This window comes from Carettochelys insculpta, chromosome 6, assembly GCF_033958435.1.
Source record: "Carettochelys insculpta isolate YL-2023 chromosome 6, ASM3395843v1, whole genome shotgun sequence".
NCBI classification, from domain to species: Eukaryota; Metazoa; Chordata; order Testudines; family Carettochelyidae; genus Carettochelys; species Carettochelys insculpta.
The window spans coordinates 91,711,084-91,735,299 of record NC_134142.1 but is presented as its reverse complement, the minus strand read 5'-3'; the positions used below and the strand labels follow the sequence as shown (position 1 = coordinate 91,735,299).

The following is a 24,216-nucleotide window of genomic DNA, read 5'->3' as shown; positions in this document are numbered from 1 at the left end:
AGAAATACAGGCCTCTCAATGGAATCTGCATAGTATAGGGTAAAAGCATGCAAAAGACCAGATTTCATGGTCCATGATGCATTTTTCATGGCCATGAATTTAAGGCCCTACTCATATTCAGTTTTGCAATCCACAATAAACTGGGTTACTGAGAAGGTCCTGGAGGTATAGTCTGATCCTGCCTGGATTCGTAAATATGCTAAACCTCTGTTTACATTTAAGTAATTAAACTCATTCTTTAGCTCCCTCTTGTGAGCTCTGGATTTGAGATGCTTTTCATGGGGATGGGAAAGAGGAAGAGCAGACAAAAATTCTTTTCAAAATGTTCCTGTTCCTTTTTTCCGTGTAAGGCTTTAACTAAACTTGACTGCTGACAAGTGTATTCTGCCTACTCTTCAGAGACTTCTCCATGTGTGCTAGACTGAATTTCATTTGGTGATACTGGGACTTGGGTTTCCCAGTGGTGAATAAATATGTGAATTCTAGAGTCCTTTGATGCAGGATGATTCAATCTTTGATGAAAAGGGTGATCCCAGAATCTCCCATTTCTATCTTGTGGCTACAGAACAATGTACGTTCTGCTGCTCTGGCAACTGTGAATGCCTGGACAGAACAGACAGGTATGAAAGAATGGCTGGAAGGAGAGGACTTGTCTGAGGAGCTCAAAAAAGAAAACCCTTTCTTAAGGCAAGAGGTAAAAATTGGTACTGTGCACGTTTGTTGCTCGTACCTTTTTGAATTGCTTCTTAGTCAGTTTTTAAGCATAACTATAGAAATAAATGGGTGAGGGTAGTGCAGATTGCAATAACTGAGCATTGTATCATGAAGATAACATATAATTTAGTTTGTATACAACTTGTAACAGTAAAATTTTAACAGGGATGGTGCTGAAATTCAAACTTCAGTTTTGCTCAAATTAAATCTTTGAAAAGACAAAGCTTAAATAATGCTATTTCACTCTAGTGAGTCTTTCTCTATGCTTAAGAGCAGAGCTGAGGCTTTTGGATGTTGCTTGAGCCAGGGATGCCCAAATTACAACTCACTGACCAAAGATAATTTCACAAATCTGAAATGCTGCCCTCACCTTTAACTTGGAGTAATAACCATAATGGAGCCTGGCCACTTGAGTCAAATTACTTCTTATTGGGATCCTGTAGTCTTTGTGGGCTGCACTTGTATGTTTGAAGACCAGGATGGTTGCAAATTGTAAATATCTGAGTGGAGTTTTGGTGCCCTCAGCTAAGGCTACATGCAACTGATTCTGCTCCTAGTAAAAACTTGTGGTTACTCCTTACCATGACGCATATTTCAGACATTAGTCGTAGTCATTCTGAAGAGCAAAACTAACCTGTGCCATTTCCTTCCAGCTTCTGGGCTGGTTGGCTGACAAGCTGCCTACACTCCGTTCTGTTCCTTCTGATTTGCTTTTGTGTGTGCCTCACCTGTACTCCTGCCTGGAGGATCGAAATGGAGATGTGCGTAAAAAAGCACAGGATGCCCTGCCATTCTTTATGATGCACCTTGGTTTCGAGAAGATGGCCAAAGCTACTGGCAAGCTGAAGGTATTTGGTGTTAAGACTCTTGCTGCTTGGTTGCATAGCACATAGATGAGTTTTGAGTGAAAGTGAGCATAATCCCCCTGGCAATAGTCTGTGACTTCCTCACAAGATCACTTTCTAGTGTTTTGAGCCATATAAACTCTCAATCTCTGCTCGACTTCAAGGGTGAAATAGCTTACTTTCAGTGAGTGCAGCTGGAGCTTACATGTGTTTCAACTGCAATCACTTCTCATTCTCATTCTCAAAGCACTGGTCTTTTGGCTAAAATATCTTGCACTTGGCCTCTTGCACATTGCACTTTTAAACTATAATTTATCTCCTGTTCATAGCCTGTGACATAGCTGTCTGTATGATTCTTTTTCTCTAGCCAACGTCCAAAGATCAGGTATTGGCTATGCTTGAAAAAGCCAAAGCTGTTATGCCAGCCAAACCTGCTGCTCCTGCTAAGGCAACTTCCAGAGTGGGGGGAGGAGGAGCAGCTCCAGCCAAATTCCAGTCTGCATCAGGTAAGCTAATCCCATAATGCTGGGAAATGGATGGGAAAGAATTTTCCTTAGAAAAGTGATTGGAAGGCAGACGCTGAATGTTGATGTTCAGTTATTCTAGAATGAAAAGTTGGGGTGTGTGCACACACTGGTAAGACACAGGCCCCTTTGAGTATGGGGACTTACAGGGGATAAGAACTAGTTTGTAATGTCTCCTGTCAGGATAGTACATTGAATGTTAGTGGAAGACACGTTTTGTCTGGGGTGGACACATTTCACTGGAATACAGAACCAAGCCATTTTAATCACAGCATCTTGGTGTGGTACAGGGAAGTCAAGTAACTAGTTCTACGCCAGAGAATCTTTGTCATTCCATAGTCTGAAAAACTTCTACAGAAGCCCTGTGTTGAGGGGGTGGAGCTGCAGGGTGCCAGGATTTATGTTTATAGCTTAATATGCGAAAGTCTCGCTGGTCTGAGAAACAAGACTCTTGGATTAATCAAACCACAAGCTCTCAGAGGCAAGCTGCTTTGTGCTTGAAAAGTTGCTATGTCAGCCTGGAAAGGGTATTGCAGCCTTCCTCAATTGCCTTTTTGTTGTGGCACTCTGAGCAGCTTTGCTGGGAGCTCTCTGGGAGTCTGCAGGCTTTTGGATGGTATTGATGATGTCGTCATTTATTTTTGTTCCCCTCTCCACAGCTCTTGCTTCTCCTTAGTACTTCCAAATTAATGTACAAGAGAAGTTACACATAGTCAGTTTTGAGAGCTGTGAACCAGCAATGGTAAATTCTGATAGTTGTGCCCTGGCCTTGTCCCATTCCTTATGCACCAGATTGGGAAATCACTCAGTCTGAATGTCTGTCTGGATTTATCCCTGCTCCTCTTTAGAGTGCCTGCATGGCAAAGCTGTTGAGAGACCAGCGCCTATTTTTCAGCCATGTGCCCTGCAACCCCACCCCCCGCCACAAACAGGAGGGAATAAACCCTGTTAAAGCTTGCTGTTTAAGACCAAACACATTTAAGATTCAGGAAAGAAGAAAATGTGCAGCAGTTTTATGTGCAGCAATTTTACATACAGTTTACGTCAAGAGCAAGAAACTAAATCTTGTAAGTACTTGACTCTTGTGTTCTGCATTAGGAGCTGAGCAAGCTTCCTTTATGCATCTCTACATGTAATGACAATAAAATCCTTCATCACAAGCACCTTGCCTTCTCTGCAGTGAAACTAAACAGGGATGAACTGAATGTGCTGTTTGTTAATGGACTCATTTTTGCAAAACATGTTTTGAAATCTCTTGTTTCCAAGCACCTGCTGAAGAATCAGGGTCCAGCACCATGGAGCCCAAGATTGACCCCAAAAAGGCCAAAGCAGGAGGAGCTGCCTCTAAAGCTAAGGTATAGTGATGCCATCGCACGAGACTCATGAGATGGGTTCCAACTGGGGAATGATATAACTTGGTAACAAAGCACAATAATGCTTCTACAGAGGTAGCCTGTGCAATCCTGTAAGAATCTCTTTTAATTGTGCTGCTATCCTTGTTTGTGCTCAGTCCTACTTAATTGGCTTGGCACTGTCTGAAATTCAGATCTTGTGGTCATCTCCAACTTAATAAAATCTAGTTATGAATGGTAAGTCTGAATCTAAACACCAGAGACATTCCCTTCTTAGTCCACTGCATCCAAGGGTATATTTCAGCACAGTTACACAATGGGGATGCTTTAGCTACCTTTTGCATTCTTCAGTTGGGCTGTTCCTGAACTGTAGAGTTTGTTGTACTCCCATTAGTGTGGGTTTTATTTCCTGTTCTGTCATTTTGATATTAAAGTTGCCAGATAAGTGCTCCGTGTGTTGAGTGCTGTTGTAACTATAGCAGGCTATCTTAGCACAGATTTGGAAGAGGAAAAGCATAAGTTCAAGATGTCTTTGTAAACCAGCCTGCAGCCACTGTATTTCTTCGTGTGAACTCTTTCAAATAAGCTAGGATTAATGCTGTTAAGGCTTGGGGACTTCAGGGTCTAATGGGAGTGATTTAGGTGTATATGTTGAGCTGTCTAACCACCAAGCCTTCTCTGTGGACTTTGCAGCAGTCTGATGGTGGTAACGGTATGTCCAAGGCTAATACAAGCCTCACCAAAGGCAATACCAGTATGACAAAGAACAAACCCATCAAACAGGTACTTAGTTTAGACACCCCTAGGTGACTGGTGCACTGGCCAAGTTTGAAGTGTCCTGTCTCACAAGACTATTGCACACTTTGCCATGGGTTTGCTTCCACGCTACTAGAGCATGCACCTAAGGAGTCTAACCACTGTTACCAGCTTCTGTCTGGGTCTCTCAACACTTCACTAGCATGAGGTCAAGGTTTAGTGTCTGATGTCTGGCATCACTTGGAATGAAGGCCTATGTGTACGTTTTGCAGTGATTTCTGCTCATTTACTACATTTGCTTTTTCAGGGCACACAAGGGAAGAAGGTACCAAGCAAACCCAACCTGAAGGAGGAGGATGACAAATCAGGTCCTATATTTATTATAGTTCCAAATGGGAAAGAGCAGCGAATGAAAGATGAAAAAGGATTGAAGGTGAGAGGGAACATAACAGCATGCTTAATTATAGAGTCTATGGGCACTAAAGAAAATACTTCCTGTTATCTGTGAGCTTAGTATACCTTATGTACCATGGGAATCCAGTCTTCATTTGATACCTAAAAGCTGAGGACCATCTATTATAGGCTGTTTACAAGATCATCAGTCTCCACAGTGTGTGTAAAGAAAGCAAAAACTGTCTTCTAAGAATTGGCAGAAGCCCCATTGCTTTAAAACGAGAGAGGACCAAATAATAGCAAAAGTACAATATGTAACAAACCTGACCAAGCCCTGAAGGATGGACAGGATGCCCTAATAGGTCTGTTCCATCTCTGAGCAGTAGAATTATGACTCCCTTGTTTTGGGTTTTTATTCTAACCCATACCTATTGCCATACTTATTTCTCCTAACAAATCTTAATTTGCAGGCTTTTCTTACTGTGAAACCTATACTTTCTCAGTTACCTGATAATGCTTAGGCATCTGAGTGTTTAAATAGTTATATATTCATAGATACAGTTTGAAGATGAGGTGTTTTGACTTAAAGACAGCCTACTGTTAACACTAATATGTTAGCAAATACACTGAGAAGTAGGGCTGGTTCCATTCCTATGGAAGCAGAACTCTAAACGTTCATTTTTTTGGTGCTCAGAGAGAATTTACTATTTTCTGAACCCATTCTCCTAGTTGTGCCCTGTGGGTCTTGGTTATCAGCTCAGTATCAATAGTATATTGCTAGCCTTGACTTACAGGTACTCTGTTTTTGTCTCTTTGCCTTATAGGTGCTGAAATGGAACTTCACTACTCCCCGTGATGAATATATAGAACAGCTAAAGACTCAAATGTCCACCTGTGTTGCTCGATGGCTACAAGATGAGATGTTTCATACAGACTTTCAGCACCACAACAAGGCGCTGGCTGTGATGGTAGAGGTAAGTTGGGAACCTACAGCAGATAACATGGAACACTGGATGTCCTTTGCCACAGTCAAACACTACAACAGTGAAATATCAAATTAGGAGGTCTTCCTAAATGGGCAGTAAGTTATAAAAATTCAAGGTACTAGTTTGGACGCACAATTCAAGTTAGCAGCTTTAATGAGCACTTTTCCAGAACCATATAATTGCAATTAGTATTTTGCTGGGGAGTGCTTTGTTGAATAAACTTTTGCTACTCCTCTGCATTTAATTAACTAAATCTAGCAGCAGATGCTGGCTGCTATTGTGTGATGTGGGACAGCTGCATAGTGTGTAATAATTGAGGGGATCTCATCAGGCTTAAAACTCAAGAACTTCTTTTAAAAATCTCTACAACAAGAACTCACCACCTACAAATATATTCTACTGAGTCAGACATTACTCTTGCTTTGTACTTTTGCCCTTTCCTCCCTTTTTCTCTTCATGGTCCATGCCATTTATGTTTGATCTTGCACAACCTGATGCATTTTTTTTTCCTTCATCTCAAGCACTTGGAGATCGAAAAAGATGGAGTCATCAGCTGCCTGGATCTGATCTTGAAGTGGCTCACCCTACGGTTCTTTGATACCAACACAAGTGTTCTGATGAAGGCCCTTGAGTACCTTAAATTGCTTTTCACCTTGCTGAGTCAAGAGGAGTATCACCTTACTGAGAACGAGGCATCCTCTTTCATCCCATATCTTATCCTGAAGGTATTATATCCTGAGGGAAATTAGTGTCATGGCTAGCCAACATCCAGGAGCAAATGCTGCAATTATTTTGTTCTGTACTGCTTTGCTATTCAGAGGCTACTGCAACAAAGGTGTATATGTAGTTCTGTCTTTTGAGTGTAAGTCTAGTATCTTACAAAGTATGCTGATAGTGATGTGAAGTATTTCTGTTCTGCTTTGTTTTCTCTGATTATTGCAACCTTCCTCTCCCTGCTTCCCCCAAGGTTGGGGAACCGAAAGATGTTATTCGCAAGGATGTGCGTGCCATCCTGAATAGAATGTGTCTAATCTATCCAGCCAGCAAGATGTTCACTTTCATCATGGAGGGGACAAAATCCAAAAACTCCAAGCAGCGGGCAGGTAATGAATAGCATGATCTGGTGCAAGACGTTTAGTATTACCATTAGACTCACCCCAAACTAATGTCAGAATGCACTGTGGATCAGGATATGCTAGCATAACACTTTCTGAAGTCTGAGTTTTACTCACCCTTGATATTTTTCCCCAAATGCTCTAACCAATTTTGGGAGGACAAGGAGATTATGAAGAAATATCAAGTCTCATTGTCATCTCATGCACACATGCTCCCTGCCTGAGCCACAAACTGTGCCTCAAGCACATAGCACATTCATAGTAATTTGGGAGGGATCTGCTCTGGACTTAGTGATTTAGATTTGAAAGAGTTAAAAGCCAGTTTTGTCTAACATCACACATGCACAAATGATTAAACTGTGCAGCTCTCATTGATTTATCTACTTTTCACCTGCCAGTTGCTCTGTTCCTATCCTGATGTAGGGAAGGCTCAGTTGTTTCCCTTAATGCTGCAGAACTGTCTCACATCAACCCCTCTCCCAGCACTGAACCATGCATTGTATTTGTGGCTTCACTTAGATTTTAGTCCTCCAATAGCGAAGAGAACCTCCAGAACATAACTAGTGCAAGGGGGTGGTCCAGATTCTGCTAGCAGCTTGAAAGAGCTGTGTGAATGGTCCCTATTTAATCTCTGGTGGGCATTAAATCATTGGTGCAATTAAATGTTGCTATGAATGCTTTCACTGCTGCTCCATTTTATCAGCTACCTAAACTAATGTGAATATGGATGGTAGTATTTAGGCCCCCTTCAAAACTAAGTCCCCTCTAATAGTGTTCCCAGCATGAAAAGAATTTCCAGTTTGTTGCCTAACTGAGAACTAGAATGCCAGGGACACCAGAGGCATTGCCACAGAATATAGTTTCAGTAACTGTGGAGCACATTGGAGTGGGACACATGTCTATCAATCTTGGTTGAGCATCAATTAAAAATAAAATCTTTCTGCTTCCTTAGAGTGCCTGGAAGAGCTGGGGTGTCTTGTTGAATCATATGGCATGAATGTATGTCAGCCAACTCCTGGCAAAGCGTTAAAAGAGATGGCGACTCACATTGGTGACAGGGACAACACTGTCCGCAATGCTGCACTCAACACCATTGTCACTGTCTACAATGTGCATGGGGACCAAGTATTCAAGCTAATTGGAAACGTGAGTGATTGGAAATGGGAGGAGGTAGCCTGAGCCAGCTTTTTGTCTTGTGTAAGGGATTCATTCATACTGAAGTAGTAATACTGAATCACGGCACATTCTGCCACTGATAGTGGAATAGATGCCAGGAGCTATATTTGTGGTGTCAGAATTAATCTACTGTGACACACTCTCTTTAAAAAAAAAAATTAATTGGTTAATTCCAGATTATGGGACTCCAATCTCCTGTAACAATAGGTGGCAAACTAGAATTGAAAGAGTAAGTTCTGACTATAATTCCGTCAAAGAGAACTGTATTGTTTGTAAATAGCGAGTTGCATTAGAATGATGTTGTGATGCTTCTGTTGATTTTTGGAGGATTTTGGATGATCTAAACCCTTTTGCATCTTCCAAACCAGGAATAAAACCAGTTGGAACAATTTGTCTTGCTGGGGCTTTTTAATCATTTAATTTAACCTTCCACTCTTGCACTGCTCCTTATATGCTGATTCAGTAAACCCTTGATTTAACGGACTAATTGGGGGAGCAGTGTCTGCTATTCGCAAAAATTGGTTAAATCCAAGGGTTTACCGCCCGCCCAGCCCCAGGCTCCTCCCCAAAAAGAAAAAACTACTGCCACTCAGCAAAGCTGCTGCTGCTGGAATTGCTGCTGGACTCTGCTCTGTGGCTGGGATGCAGCTGTGCACAGCTCAAGGCGCTGTACCCTCCCACCACATGTGGCTGGGAGGACCTCTGTCAGAGCCACCACGTGCTTGTCCCGCTCCTGGTGGGAGGAGCATGGGGTGGCTCTGGTGGAGGAAATGGTGGTTTCTCCAGGCTGTGGCAGCATGTCAACCTTTTTTTGGGGTTGGGGGAGTGATTTTTATATACCCCTGCGGACTTTGTGAATAATGGGGGGGATTTGCTGTATAGACCTCCTTGTTTTCCCCTGGGTTCTTTAGACTGTACCACTCATTCAACTGATGTAATATTTTCAGAGGACTTTGGTTGGTTGGCATTCTTTGTATGTCATAGGTGACATCTACAATTCCTAAAACACATACCGTTTGCAGGCTGAACTGAAGAGTTGCCTTTCTCTCACAGCTTTCTGAGAAAGACATGAGCATGCTGGAGGAGAGAATAAAGCGGTCAGCTAAGAGACCAGCTGCTGCTCCAGCAAGGCAAACAGAAGAGAGACCTCAGCGTGCTCAGAGCACTAATGCAAATGCTAGCATACTGCGGAAGGGACCGGCTGAGGAGATATCTTCCAAACTCAAGTATGTAATGAAATAGTTACACTGCAGAAGCCTTAGAAGGATGTATGTGCTAAGAACATGTTCTGCAGTGTTACTTTAGTTGTCATTGTGTTTGCATGTTGTGAAATCTGTCTAGGCAAATATTGTAAAACAAAGTATTTGAACCTCTCTTCGTTGTTTTGTCTTGTCTGCCCATCTTGAATCCTTTCTAAATGGTCTTGTGCCTTCTTTCACTGCTTCTCCATGGACAGAATTATGTATCGCACTTATAGGATGTAAGTACTGTCCACTAACTCCTTGGTAGCAGGGCTCTTGTATCTATCTATCTTTCTAACTTGATCATCCTCTGAGTGACTGACTTATGCTGGCCAGTTCTAGGTATTTGTAAATAAATTAGATTAAAACTGCAAGAATAGAGGGCCTCTACCAAGAGCAATTACAACCCAAACTGCTAGCAGATGTGGCAACTCCATGCTGGGTAGCTGCTGGAAGTAGTGGGAGAGCTCATTCCCATGTGTTGCATTACACTTGGTATTGACGGGACTCCATTCTTAATTTGATAGGGCCAATGGAAAGAGGCCCAGCTGCATGAGCATTTTGAATCTGAGTTTGGAGGTGCACAGATCACAAACAAAGCTTGGTAACTGCACCTTGTACCACATTTCAGTGTATTTTAGATCATTCTGATTTGTTTGGAGACAAGGCCCCTGGTGAAACTTATACAATAAAATTTTTCACAAAGGGAATTTAATTTCTAACATTCAAGTGTCTCAGGAACTGAGGGGGAGAACTGGATGTTCACTGGCTTGCTAATTGTTAGCATACCTTCTCTTAGTCATGAGAGAGAGGACCTAAAGTTCAGTAAAATGTCCCATCAATGCCATGTTTGGTGCTGGATTTCAGTCATGGGCCGAGGAGTGCATGCCTGTCACAACTTGTGGTGTTTTAGTGATCTTATGGGGAAACCAGCAGCTTCTCAGGTGAATTATGAAAGGAAGTGATTGGCAGCTTGTATAAGCCTTTACTGCTAACAGCTGGGGGAACTGTAAAGGGTTCAATTAGAGGTCTAAATAAAATCAGATCTACAAAAGTACTACCTTGATATGAGAGCTTTAGGGCTACCAGTGGATGCTAGTGTTACCATGCCAGCTTAGTGTGCATAGACATAAACACCTTTCTTCTGGTTTCCACAGCCAAGCCCGCAACATGAATGTCCATTCTGAGACAACACACATAGTTCCACGGGAATTCCAGCTGGATCTAGATGAAATTGAGAATGACAATGGCACGGTTCGATGTGAGATGCCAGCACTTGTACAGCACAAACTAGATGACATCTTTGAGCCAGTCCTGATCCCAGAACCCAAGTGAGTTTTTACATGTACACCTGCTTACATGAAAGCCAACCAAAACTGTCTGGGACCCTCCTGAGCAGCAACATATACCCAAGCAAGGGGAAGTAAGACTGTATCCAAGAAGTAAGACAGACTAGTGTGAAGAGTCAGACTGTCAAGGTAGTGGTCTATTGTTGGCTACATTCTGGGATATTAGTATGAAGAGAGATGTTGTTAGACTGTCTTAAAAAAAAAAAAAAAGAAATTAATTACGAGCAAGGGGAAGAGGTGCTGAAAGGGCAGAGTGTGGAGTGTTGTCCATAAGTTTACAACACAGAGGAAGAGGAAGCCTGGTCTCATGGTTAATGCCTGGTCTGGGTGAGGTTAGGTTGTTGTCTTAGTTCTTTTGCAGGTGGGTTTGTGTGTTTAGAACAAATCACTTAACATGTTTTTCCCATCCTCTGTAAATGAGACTGAAACTTTCCTCGTAGAGATGTGGTTGGAGCTATTTTTTTTCCATGAAAAAACCTTAAGACTTTTCCTCTCCCAACTGTCTAGAATCCGTGCTGTTTCCCCCCACTTCGATGATATGCACAGTAATACGGCTTCCACCATCAACTTTGTCATCTCCCAGGTAGCCAGCGGTGACATCAATACTAGCATCCAGGCTCTGGCACAGGTAAAGGAGCTTTTTATTTAGCAGCTACACTGCATTGGGGCCCAGTCATCTGCGAGAATGATGAGTTGCACGCTGGTGGAGTTGCCATGTCAGGTGATGTGGGCACCACTCAGAATATCCCTGATGACAAAACTAAGTGCACAGGGGCCATCTGACTCGCTAATTCCATAGGTGTTCCATCAGACAAAATGTAGGACACCTTTTGTAGGTGGCAACTTGCACTACAAGTGGAACCACTTGGGGCTTGACCAGTGCCAGAAGAGAGAATTTGTCTGGCGACGGGAGGTTGGTATTTTCTAGCACATTGCCAACACTTTCACAGCTTACAGGGCTCTTGAGACATTTAGGGGGTAAATTACAGCTAAAGAACAGCACAGGACACTGAGCCAGTGCTGGTGTCTGTAAATAAAGTTGATGGGAGCATGGGAAACTTGGCCACACCCATGATATGTAGTCATCCAGCTAACTAAAATCACGCTGGATTACAGATGTTGCCAGACAAGAGAATTATGGATAAGAGAGGTTCAACCTGTAAATCAAGCTTAGACTCTAGCTCTTATCTGGTGATGGCTGGCGGTGAGGATGGGGAGGCGCTGATGTCTTAATCCTCTTATTTCCACTATGCTTGTACAATGATGTACATACAGATACTGGATTTCTCACCTCCACGCTGTGCCAAGGAGGGTTTGTATTTTGATGAAACTGCCTTATATACCCCAAGTGTAATAGTTGAATGCCCTGCCTCCTAGCGTTTGAACCAATCTAACCACTAAGGCGGGAGTGCCATGGCCACAATCCATACAAGACCAGTAATTGCAAAATCTATATTATAATCTGTTTGTTTGCACACAAAGTTTTGTTCAGCTCAGTGAGTACAGAATACAAGTCATAGCTAAGCAAGGGCTCACTAATGCCACTGAATGGACTGGGATTAGTTGTACAAGTCCAAAGTTGCTACTTTTTAAATGGGAGCTTTAGAAAGCAGATGCCTTCATTGATGAAACAATTTTGGGAGAAGCCAAGTTAAACATTCTTCTTGTAATGTTTGCAGAAGATCAACTTTAATGTGTCTTGGATGTTTTGCTCTTAGATCGATGAGGTCCTCAGACAGGAGGACAAAGCAGAAGCCATGTCTGGGCACATTGACCAGTTCCTAATAGCTACATTCATGCAGCTCCGACTGATCTACAACACACACATGGCAGATGAGAAGCTGGACAAAGATGAGATAGTCAAGCTCTACAGCTGCATCATTGGGAACATGATCTCGGTAAGGCTGGGAGGAAAGAGAACAAACCTTGTGCACATGGTGGACAGAAATGATAATTGTTCTTCGCTGGGTTTGCCTTCTTTACCAAGTCTTCTGGCTGTTCTCTTAAATTACTCATTTGGAGCTAGTCTTAGCAAGAGATGTATGCAGGAAATCAACTTTGACACAAAGTACCTGAGGCATAGTGGCAGTGAGTACTTCATGTCTGTCTCCAGCCAATGCTCGGATTAACTGCAAGCCTTTTGGCACCGAAGGGGCTAAGGAATTTTATTCCACAGAGGAACATAGTGGGATGTGTCCTTTTGGCTGGGTTAATATGATTGATTTGTGTCTAGTACTGTACAGAACATATGTACATTTTGTGAAGCTTGATAAATGGTAGCTCATTCCGGACTGTACTTATATATGAGATATTGATTGAATAGTGAACTTTCATTCTGCAACAAATACCAGAGCTGTGCCCACCGACAGGAGGCGGGGAGAGAGGGGAAATTGCACAGGTGCCTAGCATTTCAAAGCAGGGAGGACCCAGTACCATGTTCTAGGCAGCACTGAGGGTTGACTGCCCTTAGCCCTGCCCCTTCCAACTGGGGCTCTGCCCCTCCTGGGCTTGCAGAGCAAGGTCCTCCCTACATCTTGCCTAAAATGGCTGTTGTGACCTCCCTGAATAGCTCTAGCGCTGAAATTGAGTAGGGATGAAACCTTGCCTAAAGGAAGTAAATTTGACTGTTGGAGATGGGGTGTTGTAGTGTCCCTACTGAGGGGAATTGAGAAATGTGTTTTTAAGCCCAAAAAACTCCATTCTGGTTTAGTCTGACTTCCCGCATTAGACTGCGGAAACATATGACTTTTATGTTAAACAGACTTCTAACCAGCCTAAATGAAAGAAGGCTAAGTTGTAAAATAGGTCTGCCTCCTCCGCTGTACACTGAAGTCAGGCAGAGACTGTGGTACCTCAGTTCAGTCCCCTTGTGTGTATGCATTATGACCACTAGTTTTTTTGGGTTTTTTCCCCCATCCACCCGCTCACCTCTCAATGCACAGGATGGATAGCTCTAACTTTTGAGATGCTCTTATTTTTTTCCCTTATTCTTTGTGCATCACCCTGAATGCATACTGTTAAAATTTTGCACTGAAGACAGAATTATGTGTATCTTCATGAGTGTTTTTTATGGTGCTTATCTTTACAGATGGGAGTTCCTCACAAATTCCTCTATGACCCAGTGCCTCATGTTTAAAATCTTTTAATTTTTTAACATGAGGCACCGGAGCATAGAGGAATTTGAAAGGTCTATCATGACATTTGGGTATATACATCATTGTACAGCCCTTCATATAGTCAAAGCACCTCTCCATTGGATGCAGTTGCAATTCTGAGCATTCAATGTTTTCTGCAGATCAGACCAATATCTGAAGTCAAGCACTCAAAAAAGGGGAGGGGGAGAGAACACTCAGTTAGTGATCACCTGTTTTAAAAAAAAAATGTAATTGCAGTGATTTGCTTAGCATCACATAAAAACTCCTGTGGTAGATGTAGCGATAGAATTCAGTTTTCCAGGCAGCGTTCAACAGCCTTAACCATGAGACCATCCTTCCTCTTCCTGCACAGTTTTTGCAACAAGTGAAGCAAGAGTCCTATAGACCCATGTTCTCAAGCACTCATTTCACAAGGGCACAGGCCATCTCCATGGCTTACCTGGCCCAGGTGCCAGTTCAGGAGATCTGCAGGATGGCCATGTGGTGTTTGATATACACTTTTGCCTTTCACTAGATGACGCAACTTTCAACAGAGCTGTGCTCCAGTGCATTTTTCTATAATTCCAACCTGACCCTAGATATGGCTTGGGAGTCACCTAAGTGGAATTGATATGAGCAGTCCCTCTAAGAAGAAATGATTACTCATCTTCCTTGTAACAGCTGTTCAAGATGTGTTGCTCCTATCCACTCCAGACCTAACTGCCTACCCCTCTGTTGGAGTAGCTGGCATGAAGGAAATGAGGAGGTGCCAGGTTGTCAGGCTCATATATTATTGAGCACCACAGCCAACCCAACAGGTTCTGCTAGAATTTTTTTTCCAAATGGGCTTGTGGCACATGCCCACCGAATTAAAATGGATATGAGCAACACATCTCAAACGAATTACAAGAAAGTGAGTAACCATCTTATCTTAATGCATGCACCTAAGGATACATAATTAGAGTACAGTTCTGTTTTGACGGACTAAAAATAGTGTCTTGGTTCTTCATTCATAAATGACTCAGTTTACAAGTAAAACTGGGGGTGTATGGGGGTATATAGGGTTAATAGCACCAGCTAAGGCCTGCAGGGATCTTTCAGACCCTTATGGTCAGTGGAGATGCAAGTCAAACCAGCTGTTTGGAGTTCAGCAAAACCTCACTTTTTAACATGGGTTTGCACACGTCAGATTGTCTGTCTGGCTGTATTTTAACCATTCTTGACACACGTGGTAGAGGGAGAAGCAAGACTTTGAACTGGGCTGGCTCAGGAAGGTCAAGAGTAGGAAATGTAGTTAATACTCATTTTAGTCATTGAAATCAGTAGCTCTCACCAATACATGTAGGGAATGGACCTTTTGGGGGTAAAAAGCCATTTTACACACTCTATTTTTAAAATTAAACTATTAAGATTTACACGTATAGCCTTAACTTCCTGGTTTCAAATGTTTAACTCTACAACTGTAATGTTCTTCATACACGTTTTAATAGAACACATGAACATTTTATGAAAGAGTTGCATTTTTAGAGAGGGAGTTGCAAGTGGAATCCCAGCTGACTCCCTAAACTAAAATTAAGGCGTGCTGAAAACATTTCTAATCCTGGCTTTGGTTGGCAGCTATTCCAGATGGAGAGCCTGGCCCGAGAAGCCTCCACAGGGGTGCTGAAGGACTTGATGCATGGCCTCATTACGTTAATGTTGGATTCACGTGTTGAAGACCTTGAAGAGGGGCAGCAGGTCATCAGATCAGTCAATCTCTTGGTGGTGAAGGTTCTGGAGAAATCTGACCAGACCAATATCTTGAGGTAAGTTAGATTTTGTTAGACTCAGACAAGTTCTAGGTACGCAGTTTGACTAACTCAATAGTGAACCTGTATCACTGAGGCAAAGCTTTACATGAAGCATTCCACAGCCTAAGTGTTTAATCTGTGCCATTGAATATCAATTGACCAACATTGATTTGGTATGCCCTTCAGAGATTCAGCTCTACTAGTACGATACTCAGGGCAGAGAGGAGGTGCACTGCACTGTATGAAAGTTAGACTAATCTTGGTCTGCTGCCTCTGGTGGGTGTTGAGTAGGGCTGTGCTAGTCCACTATTCCTTTGTAGCATTTATCCATCTAATGCTATTTGTTCTCTCCAGTGCCCTGCTTGTTCTGCTGCAGGACAGTCTGCTAGCAACAGCCAGCTCTCCCAAGTTCTCAGAACTTGTCATGAAGGTGAGCCTATAATGGGGGTTGTGTGTATAATGGGGGTTTGTTTCTTCTCTGAAGTGTCTGTTCTTACCTACTGTTGGCTCAAACAGAAACGAGGTGCTCTAAGGCTATGTCTACACTGAGAGAAATTCGATTTTTCAACCTCATTCTTTATGCATGCGAATTTGTGTCCACAAACCTTCTTGAAATTCAACCCATCGTTTTTCCATGTCAAGTTTCCACGTCTCCATTGCCCCATGCAAATTTGACAGTGTGAGCAGTGCATTGTGGATATCTATCCCACAGTGCCTTAGCCCCAGTTGCTTGTGAGTATTTCAGTATTGCAGAATGCAAAGCACTGTCCCAGAATTCAGACATCCCCCAAACCTGCCTGGGTTCCCTATGTCGTGCATCTTCTGCGGATGTTGGCGTAGCAGCAGGCAGCTGTGCCTTCAACTCTGCCCGCAAACCTGTCCGTGTTCCCTGTACTGTGTGTCCTCTGTGGACATTGGCATAGCGGTGGGCAGCTGTGCTATCAGCTGCGTGTTTGGGCCTTTATATTTGCAGGCCTGGGTGCTGTAGAATTCTAATTCAATCAAAAATTCATGGGCTTCCTGTGACCTTCCTGCGCACCTGGATGGAGAGCAGCATACAACAAAGTGACCATACACGGAGGGTCACCGCGTAGCTCTGTGGGATACATACAGGACACTTCTGGAGGCTCATAAATTCAAATTGAAGACATGGTGCTTCCACAGTAGCCTTTATCCAAAATGGATGCTACGCCTATCCAATAATATCAACTTTTTGTTGTTGGTATTAGGGCTCACTAATTTGACCTGATGATATTTACAGTGAAGACAGTGACATTTTAATATTGAGCTAACTCCTTCAAATTTGATATTATCTCAGTGCAGACACAGCCTAAGTTTGCGAACATAACTTGAAATACTACCCTTGCACCTAGTCTAGTTTTAGCATGTTTAGATAAATTTGGTTTCTGTGCTAGGGTTCTAAAACATGCTAGTTAAAATATTGATGTGTCCCTTTATCCTAAGATAAATAAATATACCCTTAGTTTGAGTAGTAAGCATCCACTAGCCTATAGCAGTACATGAATCATGGTAGTGTATATATGCTAATAACTCAATTGATCTCCTGCTACTCATAATATAAACAACTGCAACACTTATTATTTTGGGCATCTAGAACCAGATGCAGATACCTCAAGTACAGCAAAACTTGCACCTCTGACTTGAGCAGTTGTTTCTTCATAAACTTTTTTTTTTTTCTCCAGTGTCTGTGGAGAATGGTGCGGCTTCTTCCTGAAAACATCAATAGCATCAACCTGGATCGAATTTTGTTAGACATCCACATTTTCATGAAGGTGTTTCCCAAGGAGAAGCTGAAGCAGTGTAAAAGTGAATTCCCTATAAGGACACTTAAGACCCTGCTTCACACCCTTTGCAAGCTGAAAGGACCCAAGGTGAAAGCAGATGCCAACTTAAGTGCTTTAATTTAAGAGTCTCCAGCTGTCTTTAAAGCTCTTTATTATGTATTTCTCAGATTTTGGACCATTTAACAATGATAGAAAATAAGAATGAGTCTGAGCTGGAGGCTCACCTGTGTCGAGTAATGAAGCACTCTATGGATCAAACTGGAAGCAAAACTGATAAAGACACAGAAAAGGGGGCTTCTCGAATAGTGAGTAATGTGAAATTAAAAGTGAAGGGAGAGCTGGCAAATGGACTGTTTCTAACTAGCTCAGGTCAAATGCAAAGTTAGGTTGTCAACTGAAATACATAATCAGTGTCTAAAATTGGTCACCCTAATGCTGTACCTCCTGAGATGTGTTAAGGCTCATTAGTACACCCTCTGGCTTGCTGAACTTGAGCTTTGATAATGGCTGGTCCATTAAACTCTAACTGTGATGAGAACAGGTTTAAACACTCTTCTCTGTCGATGAGACTTCTAGTCCAATATGTCCTGCTCCATACCTGATGTCTCTGTAGACCTCGGTCTTGTAAGGCAGCTTCTTTGAACCAGCTAGTCTGTGCTGTTGTAAGTCTGTCTGTCCCTGAAGCTGCCCAGGCATCTGTTTAAGCCCTTGGTCCTTTAGTGTATTGTAAATTGTTGAGTACCTCTTTTTGCTGTGCTTCCATTTCTTATTTAGGATGAAAAAGCTTCAAAGGCCAAAGTAAATGACATTTTAGCAGAGATATTTAAGAAAATTGGCTCCAAGGAGAACACTAAAGAGGTGAGTGCTTTCTTACTCTCTGAAGAAGGGGAAAGTGGCACATGAGGGGATGTTACCCAAACTGCAGCATACAGATGGAAACTTTCCTCCTTCTCCAGGGTCTGGCAGAGCTGTATGAATACAAAAAGAAATACTCTGATGCAGATATTGAGCCCTTCCTGAAAAACTCGTCTCAGTTCTTCCAGAGCTACGTGGAGCGAGGCCTCCGGCTCATTGAGATGGAAAGGGAGGGCAAAGGACGGATTCCTTCATCTACAGGTATAGAGCTTGACAACACAAGTGAGCTGGCCTTGGGACTTAACATCCTGAATCTAGCTACAATGGGGCAACTCTAACTGCTCACCTTAAGTGCCACTGTGTGAGACCCTTATGGGCTTCCAAAGTGACCCCCTTATTCTCAGAGCACTTGTTAGTGGCACATTGATGAAAGTCGCTATGGCACCTAGTGTGAAGACCACTCATGCTTTGCAACTTACAGGAGAAGTGCTGTGGTTACCGTACCAAACTAGTTGGGAAGGGTATAAAGGTAAAGGTCTGAAAGGGTGTCCATGCATATCATTCTGGTCATAGAGAATTTTAAAAAAATTTAAACTTTTACTCTGAAGGAGTGTTGTGTTCTGGGTCCTGTGTCAAAGGCCTGGCAAGCAAGTTCTCCTTATCCTGTGCTAGCCTTCCTTTGTGAAGCTTATTATCTGGACATCGCAGCTGCAAAATTCTCTCTCCTTATTTTTGGGCCACTAAAATAGTGTCACAGGATCTTTGCGTAAAACAGTCAGACTGAAGCAAGGCATAAACTTCGCAGATTTCACATCAGCATAGCTTTTCTTCTAAGTTCCCCACTCTTGGCTAGAAGTAGTCTTGCGACACTTAATAGGAGCATTGTGTCTCAGGTAACCTGTAAGTCACAGGACAGTCCCAGTTTTCCATTCAGGACTTAAGCACCACAGAGGCTTGCTTAATGGGCTGGCTTTTTTTTTTTTACTAGATCTTTGCTCCCATCAGTTCTGAATTTTGGATGTCTGAACTTGCTCAGTGAAGTGTTCCAGAACAGAATTGGGAAATGTTGTTCATAAGTGCCCACTAGTAGTTTTGAGAATACAGCATACTTAACCTACAGATCCTACTAGTGAATGATGAAGCACAGCAGTAAAATAGCTATAGGAAGGGGCACATAGTTTGGCACTTACTATGTTCATTCTTCTGCTCTTGAAAGATTCAACACCGTGCTCATTGAGGTCTTTCCCCTGACACCCTCTTACCCCCAAAGTAATTTGTGACAACATTTCTGAAAGGAGTGACAGACTCTCAGAACCTCTGAAATGTTGCAGGTAATGCAGAAGTAACTTCTGATACCACCTTGAAAAATTTGTAGTCAAAAGATGACCTGTTGTTGTCCAGTACTTCAATAACATAGCCTTTGAAACTGTATTCATCGTACTGCTTTGCTTCATTTAAAAGCTAAAAGGACATGCCTGACCTCACTGTTTATTTCTTGTGGATAGAGAGCATACTTGCACCTATAATCTCCTCAGTTTTAAAGGTCCAAGGCCACCTTTTGCCTCAGTCTTCGTTTATCCATTCCATATAGAGTGAGAGCTTTTTTCATTATTTTGCTAATCCTACCTATACATGGAGGCTAGATGGAAAGAGGATCTTTGGAAATTTACTTTCATCTCTCAGCTGCATGGAGAGGATTTAGGAGAAACACGCTATGACCCATAATAGACTCTTCAGTTGTTTCACCCAATGACCAGAACATGTTAGCTTTTAGAGCTGCATTGTTGATCACTTTGTAGCATGACTTTTCTAGAAAATAAGCTAATTAGCATCCACCCTCTCAGACCCATTGACCCACACTTGAAAGTCCCGTTAGTTATATATACTGGCAGGACAGCATCTCAAACTCTGGTTGGATACAAGAGTCTAAGGGGCTTAAATATGTTTTTTTTTTTCCTCCCACTCTTTCTTAGGAATTTCTCCTCAGACAGAAGTAACATGTGTCCCTACTTCCACCAACACAGTGTCTTCATCCATAGGAAATACAAATGGGGAGGAGGTGGGGCCTTCAGTCTACCTGGAAAGGCTAAAAATCCTCCGGCAGCGTTGTGGCCTTGACAATGCAAAGGTATTGTATTTCTGAAGACTCCTATAAAACCCCACAAGGGAAGTGTCCCACTTGAGGATGAAAGCTGTTGTTTTGGAGATATTCTGTGCAATGCCCAGACTGTAAACCCAATGAGGCTCACTGCATGTTCTTACCATCTCATTGCGTGTCACCGTTTCTGGTGTAAATGGCTTTAAAGATGTTATCTGGCTGAGTGGACTCTCTTTAGTGCTTCAACTTCCTTTTGTCTATTACATTGATGTAGATGCCACTAGCTGATACAACTGTGGAGTTGCCAGGTAATTGTGAGTTTCAGGAAAAGGCTAAATGACTTACCTTTTAATTGCTCCTCTCTAAACGATAGTGCATATATTAAGACATGCTCTGAACTTCTGTATCCTCTCTCTCCAACTAAAAACTGCATGAATGGAAGGCTGTGGGGCTGGGCTACATGGGAGTCTACCAGTAATGCTAAATATGCACAAGAGTTTGTTGGGATCTTTAGAAGGCGTCAAACCTTCAAGACGTCTGGTGCTCTGTGTTTGGGAGTCCTGCTTCTCACTGGAAAATGGTTACCACCAGCCATGTTAGATATACCGGTGATTCCAGGAATAGCCAAAAGGCTTAGACGTTAGAGGTACAATACTCCCCTGATATTTTCAGATAGGACATCATTTTACAGCTGAGCACAAAATTTCATATGATACAGATGTAAACTGTCACTGACTTGTGAAGCTTCAGATTACCAGGAGAGCAGCGACTTGACTCTGTAACATCTGACAGGAGAAAAATCTCAACAGGCAATACCAAGTTTCTCTGCTCAGTTTCTTCAGAATTCCTTACTCAGTTCTCATGATGCCATATCTTTGAGCAGCCTTTGCCTATACAGAGTGTAAAAATAGGGAGAGAGACTGTCTGTCTGGATTGCAGCAGGCCTTCCCAATGAAACAGGGACTAAATTTCTCAATCTCGTGTGAGAATGGATTTTGTGCTAACCCTAAGTAATAAGGAGCAGTAATAAAGCCATTGGTGTCCTCAGTAATGCAGACATTTGACTCCTTTTAAGATAGGAAATATTCTTGAGATAAGCAGTGAGTGATAACCAGATGTGGCTAGTGTGAGCTAGTTAGGCCCAAGCACTTGGAAAATTTGCTAGATACAGCTGATCAAGAAGACTTGTGCATACATGAGAACCATGGGATTTACTCTGGTCACTGCTAACATAAAATGGTGATCAGTTGGTTCTAGGTAGCTAATGCACCATTGCAACAGTTTCAATATAATTTTGTGCTGAAACTGTAGGAGTTGGAATATATACACTGCTTAGTATTGTATGGTGCCCCAAAACTTATCACTTCACTTTACTGTTTTGCTCCTTTTCTTCTTCGGTTCAGCATGTTCTTCCTGAAGTTGACACCATTTATTATGTCTTGCACAGCTTTGTCCTCCAGTGTCTTTAAATAACATATTTCATTTTCCCCACCCCATAGCAGGAAGACAGACCACCACTGACATCATTACTCTCCAAACCAGCAGCCCCCACAGTTGCATCCTCCACGGATATGCTGCACAGTAAGCTCTCTCAGCTCCGTGAGTCACGGGAGCACTACCAGCATTTGGACCTGGACTCCAATCAGACTCACTCCTCTGGCATTGGAACCACCACCTCTTCCTCCTCTTCCACAGCAGCCAATATTGATGACTTGAAAAAAAGACTGGAGAGAATAAAAAGCAGCCGCAAATGAAGCTGCTTGAGAGCATGGCTGCTGCTTAGCTGTCTTCAGCTTTAGTTTACTAAACTAGAAGTCTTCATAGTTTAAAGGGGCCTCATTTAGGCCAAGTGTATACAAACTGGTTTATGTATAATACAGTGGATTTTGGGGGGGATGACCTGAGTCATTGTGGCACAAGCATTTGTACATACTCTGCTTCTCAGCGAGCATCTCTCGACAATAGACTGTCTGTGTGTTAGTTGTAGTGTACAGACCTGTAAACAGCCGTCGTCCTGCTCATACTAGCTTCTTATAACTTGTTTTTTATTTGTAAAATTGTCTTAAGATCTTTTCCTAGCTCTTAACTCTTAGAAGATCTTTAGTGCTTTTAATTTGTGAATTCTTCTCCATGTAATCCTTGAACTGTTTATTTCTGTATGGACGCATGGCATGGAGTAACTAATTTAAGTGTCTTTTGTAAATAAAGTTTGCATTAACTATACCAGTCCCTGTAGGAGCAGCAGTGACTGTCCATGGGAATAGAAGCCACTGTATAGTCTTGAATGCTAGTGAATGGGTATTTTTGAGCTCAGTGCAACAATGGACAGCTTGAGCTGCTGCTGTTCATGGAAGGGAACCCTTGACTTTTTAGCCTTTCACTTCTTTGAATAGCATAGTTGCTGTTAATATGGCTTTCAAGTTCTTACTAAGAATATTCAAGAAAAGGAGTTGACGCCTAGACGTATTAGTCTAAATCTAGCAACTTCAAGTTGTAGGCCCTGTGAAATATCTACCATGAGCAAGCATAATCTCAGTTGTGATTGTGGTGGCATATCTGCCTCTTCAAGAGTGATTACTAAGGGATAGAAATATTCTTAGACTAAATAAGGGGCATCTGATGTTTAAAATGCTCTCTGTGAGCTATCTCAGAGTTCATGCTGCTTTTCCTTATATAACTGCAGATGCAAGTGGATCCTAGCCTACAGAACCCCTGTTGCAATTATAAAATCTGCTTAAGTGGCTGTAGCAATCAGTTTAAACATTTCCAAGTTCTGTTGTTGGACCAGTTTTTGAAGATAGTTGCTGTTGGTTGTGATTAGTAAGGGGCCAGAGAAAATGTCTTTCCTCTGAAAATCCTGGAGCATAAAATTTGGACCCATACTGCATTGCCTTGTTATTTAATGTGATTGTGTTCATCACACATGTTGTGGAATATGGCTTGCACATATGTTTCTGAGCTGTAGTCTGTGATCCCTGTGGCACAGGGGGTTTCTTTTATCTGCTCCATGCTGATCTCTCCTCCCTCAAAAGCTGTTGTTTCATGATCTTTTCTAAGCCAGCAGTCCCTATAACAGAGATGGCATTGAACTAATCTTGGCTGAATTTTAAGGCATGGGTGATGAATAGAGTTTGAGTCATTACTGCTATACATCAGTTCTGTGCTTCAGCCTCTGAAACATCTCTCAAATGATGGGGCTGGTGTTCTACCCAAGCAGTAACCTGCTACTCAGTGCCTTTAGCAGGTCTGTGTAGTATGGAAGGAATCACCATCTTAAGGTAGTGGCCAGCCTGTGTTGATCACTTTCCACCCCCATTCTACTACTCCTGCCAGATTTTGTCTAGTTTGTCTGATGACAATTCTAGGCACAGGGTGGTCTCACTCTATTCTAGTGAAAAGGGCATCCCAGAGCACTCAGATTGTTGCTGGGGCTGCACATTGACAGGCTGTAACTGGATAGCTTGTGTTTGCTGGCATTGGAGCCACTGCTGTTACCAGTCAATTAGTGCTATGTTCCAATGATTGCTAGTTACTACTTGGGCTTATGGTTTGCTTTTTGCACAGTCTCTGAAAGCAGCTGACAGCCTCAGTTCTGTTACATTACTCTGTTGTAAAATGCTGCATCTCTTCTGTTTTTGTAATTGCTAATTGGTGCAGTAGTGAGTGAAGTATAAGGAATACCTGGAAACTCGTACACCACCTTAAAGTCCAGAAGCAATTAAATATCAATAGCAGGAACCAGCATTAAGATTTTTGTGCTGTTTGTTCAGGATAACTTATTCTTGTCTAATGGTAGTGGTTAGCTCCAGGAATTGCTTGAGGTAGACTTTAGGCTGTTAATTTTAAAAACTATGTTAATCAGCCAGATACAATATTCCCATTTCATTTAGATTTCAAAACAAGTGTGTAACCAGTCAGCCTTTAAAGTGACTGTGCTAGCTATGAAACTAGTCTATTGCCTCATTTCTTCTCCCTTCCCCCATTACACTAATTACACTACTATTGACAACTGTTTCCACAGTCATGAGACTGACTTTAGACCCTTGTAACTAGAGGCCATTAAATGTATAAAAACAAGTTGTG

At 42.3% G+C, this 24,216-nt stretch overlaps 1 protein-coding gene and 1 non-coding gene across 5 annotated transcripts in view; both read left to right on the top strand.

The window, feature by feature from the left end:
* CKAP5 (cytoskeleton associated protein 5) overlaps positions 1 to 24,213 on the top strand; it is an 88,731-nt gene extending 64,518 nt beyond the window's left edge. For 2 of the 4 annotated variants that reach the window (XM_074997605.1, XM_074997604.1), the window contains exons 24-45: positions 566 to 694; positions 1,368 to 1,562; positions 1,927 to 2,065; positions 3,350 to 3,438; positions 4,129 to 4,218; positions 4,499 to 4,624; positions 5,409 to 5,558; positions 6,092 to 6,295; positions 6,538 to 6,673; positions 7,638 to 7,831; positions 8,915 to 9,087; positions 10,260 to 10,433; positions 10,959 to 11,079; positions 12,170 to 12,349; positions 15,203 to 15,390; positions 15,730 to 15,805; positions 17,079 to 17,267; positions 17,348 to 17,485; positions 17,955 to 18,038; positions 18,137 to 18,296; positions 20,009 to 20,163; positions 21,633 to 24,208. In XM_074997605.1, coding sequence (XP_074853706.1) covers positions 566 to 694; positions 1,368 to 1,562; positions 1,927 to 2,065; positions 3,350 to 3,438; positions 4,129 to 4,218; positions 4,499 to 4,624; positions 5,409 to 5,558; positions 6,092 to 6,295; positions 6,538 to 6,673; positions 7,638 to 7,831; positions 8,915 to 9,087; positions 10,260 to 10,433; positions 10,959 to 11,079; positions 12,170 to 12,349; positions 15,203 to 15,390; positions 15,730 to 15,805; positions 17,079 to 17,267; positions 17,348 to 17,485; positions 17,955 to 18,038; positions 18,137 to 18,296; positions 20,009 to 20,163; positions 21,633 to 21,887 — 3,345 coding nt within the window. In that variant the 3' untranslated portion in view covers positions 21,888 to 24,208. Of the gene's footprint in view, positions 1 to 565; positions 695 to 1,367; positions 1,563 to 1,926; positions 2,066 to 3,349; positions 3,439 to 4,128; positions 4,219 to 4,498; positions 4,625 to 5,408; positions 5,559 to 6,091; positions 6,296 to 6,537; positions 6,674 to 7,637; positions 7,832 to 8,914; positions 9,088 to 10,259; positions 10,434 to 10,958; positions 11,080 to 12,169; positions 12,350 to 15,202; positions 15,391 to 15,729; positions 15,806 to 17,078; positions 17,268 to 17,347; positions 17,486 to 17,954; positions 18,039 to 18,136; positions 18,297 to 20,008; positions 20,164 to 21,632 lie in introns of all 4 variants that reach the window. The other 2 variants (XM_074997606.1, XM_074997608.1) reach the window with 2 other exon arrangements.
* Positions 11,130 to 11,240, top strand: LOC142015519 (small nucleolar RNA SNORD67). The gene has a single exon (XR_012646174.1). It is a non-coding gene; the product is annotated as a small nucleolar RNA SNORD67 (small nucleolar RNA).
* Positions 24,214 to 24,216: the final 3 nt, after the last annotated feature.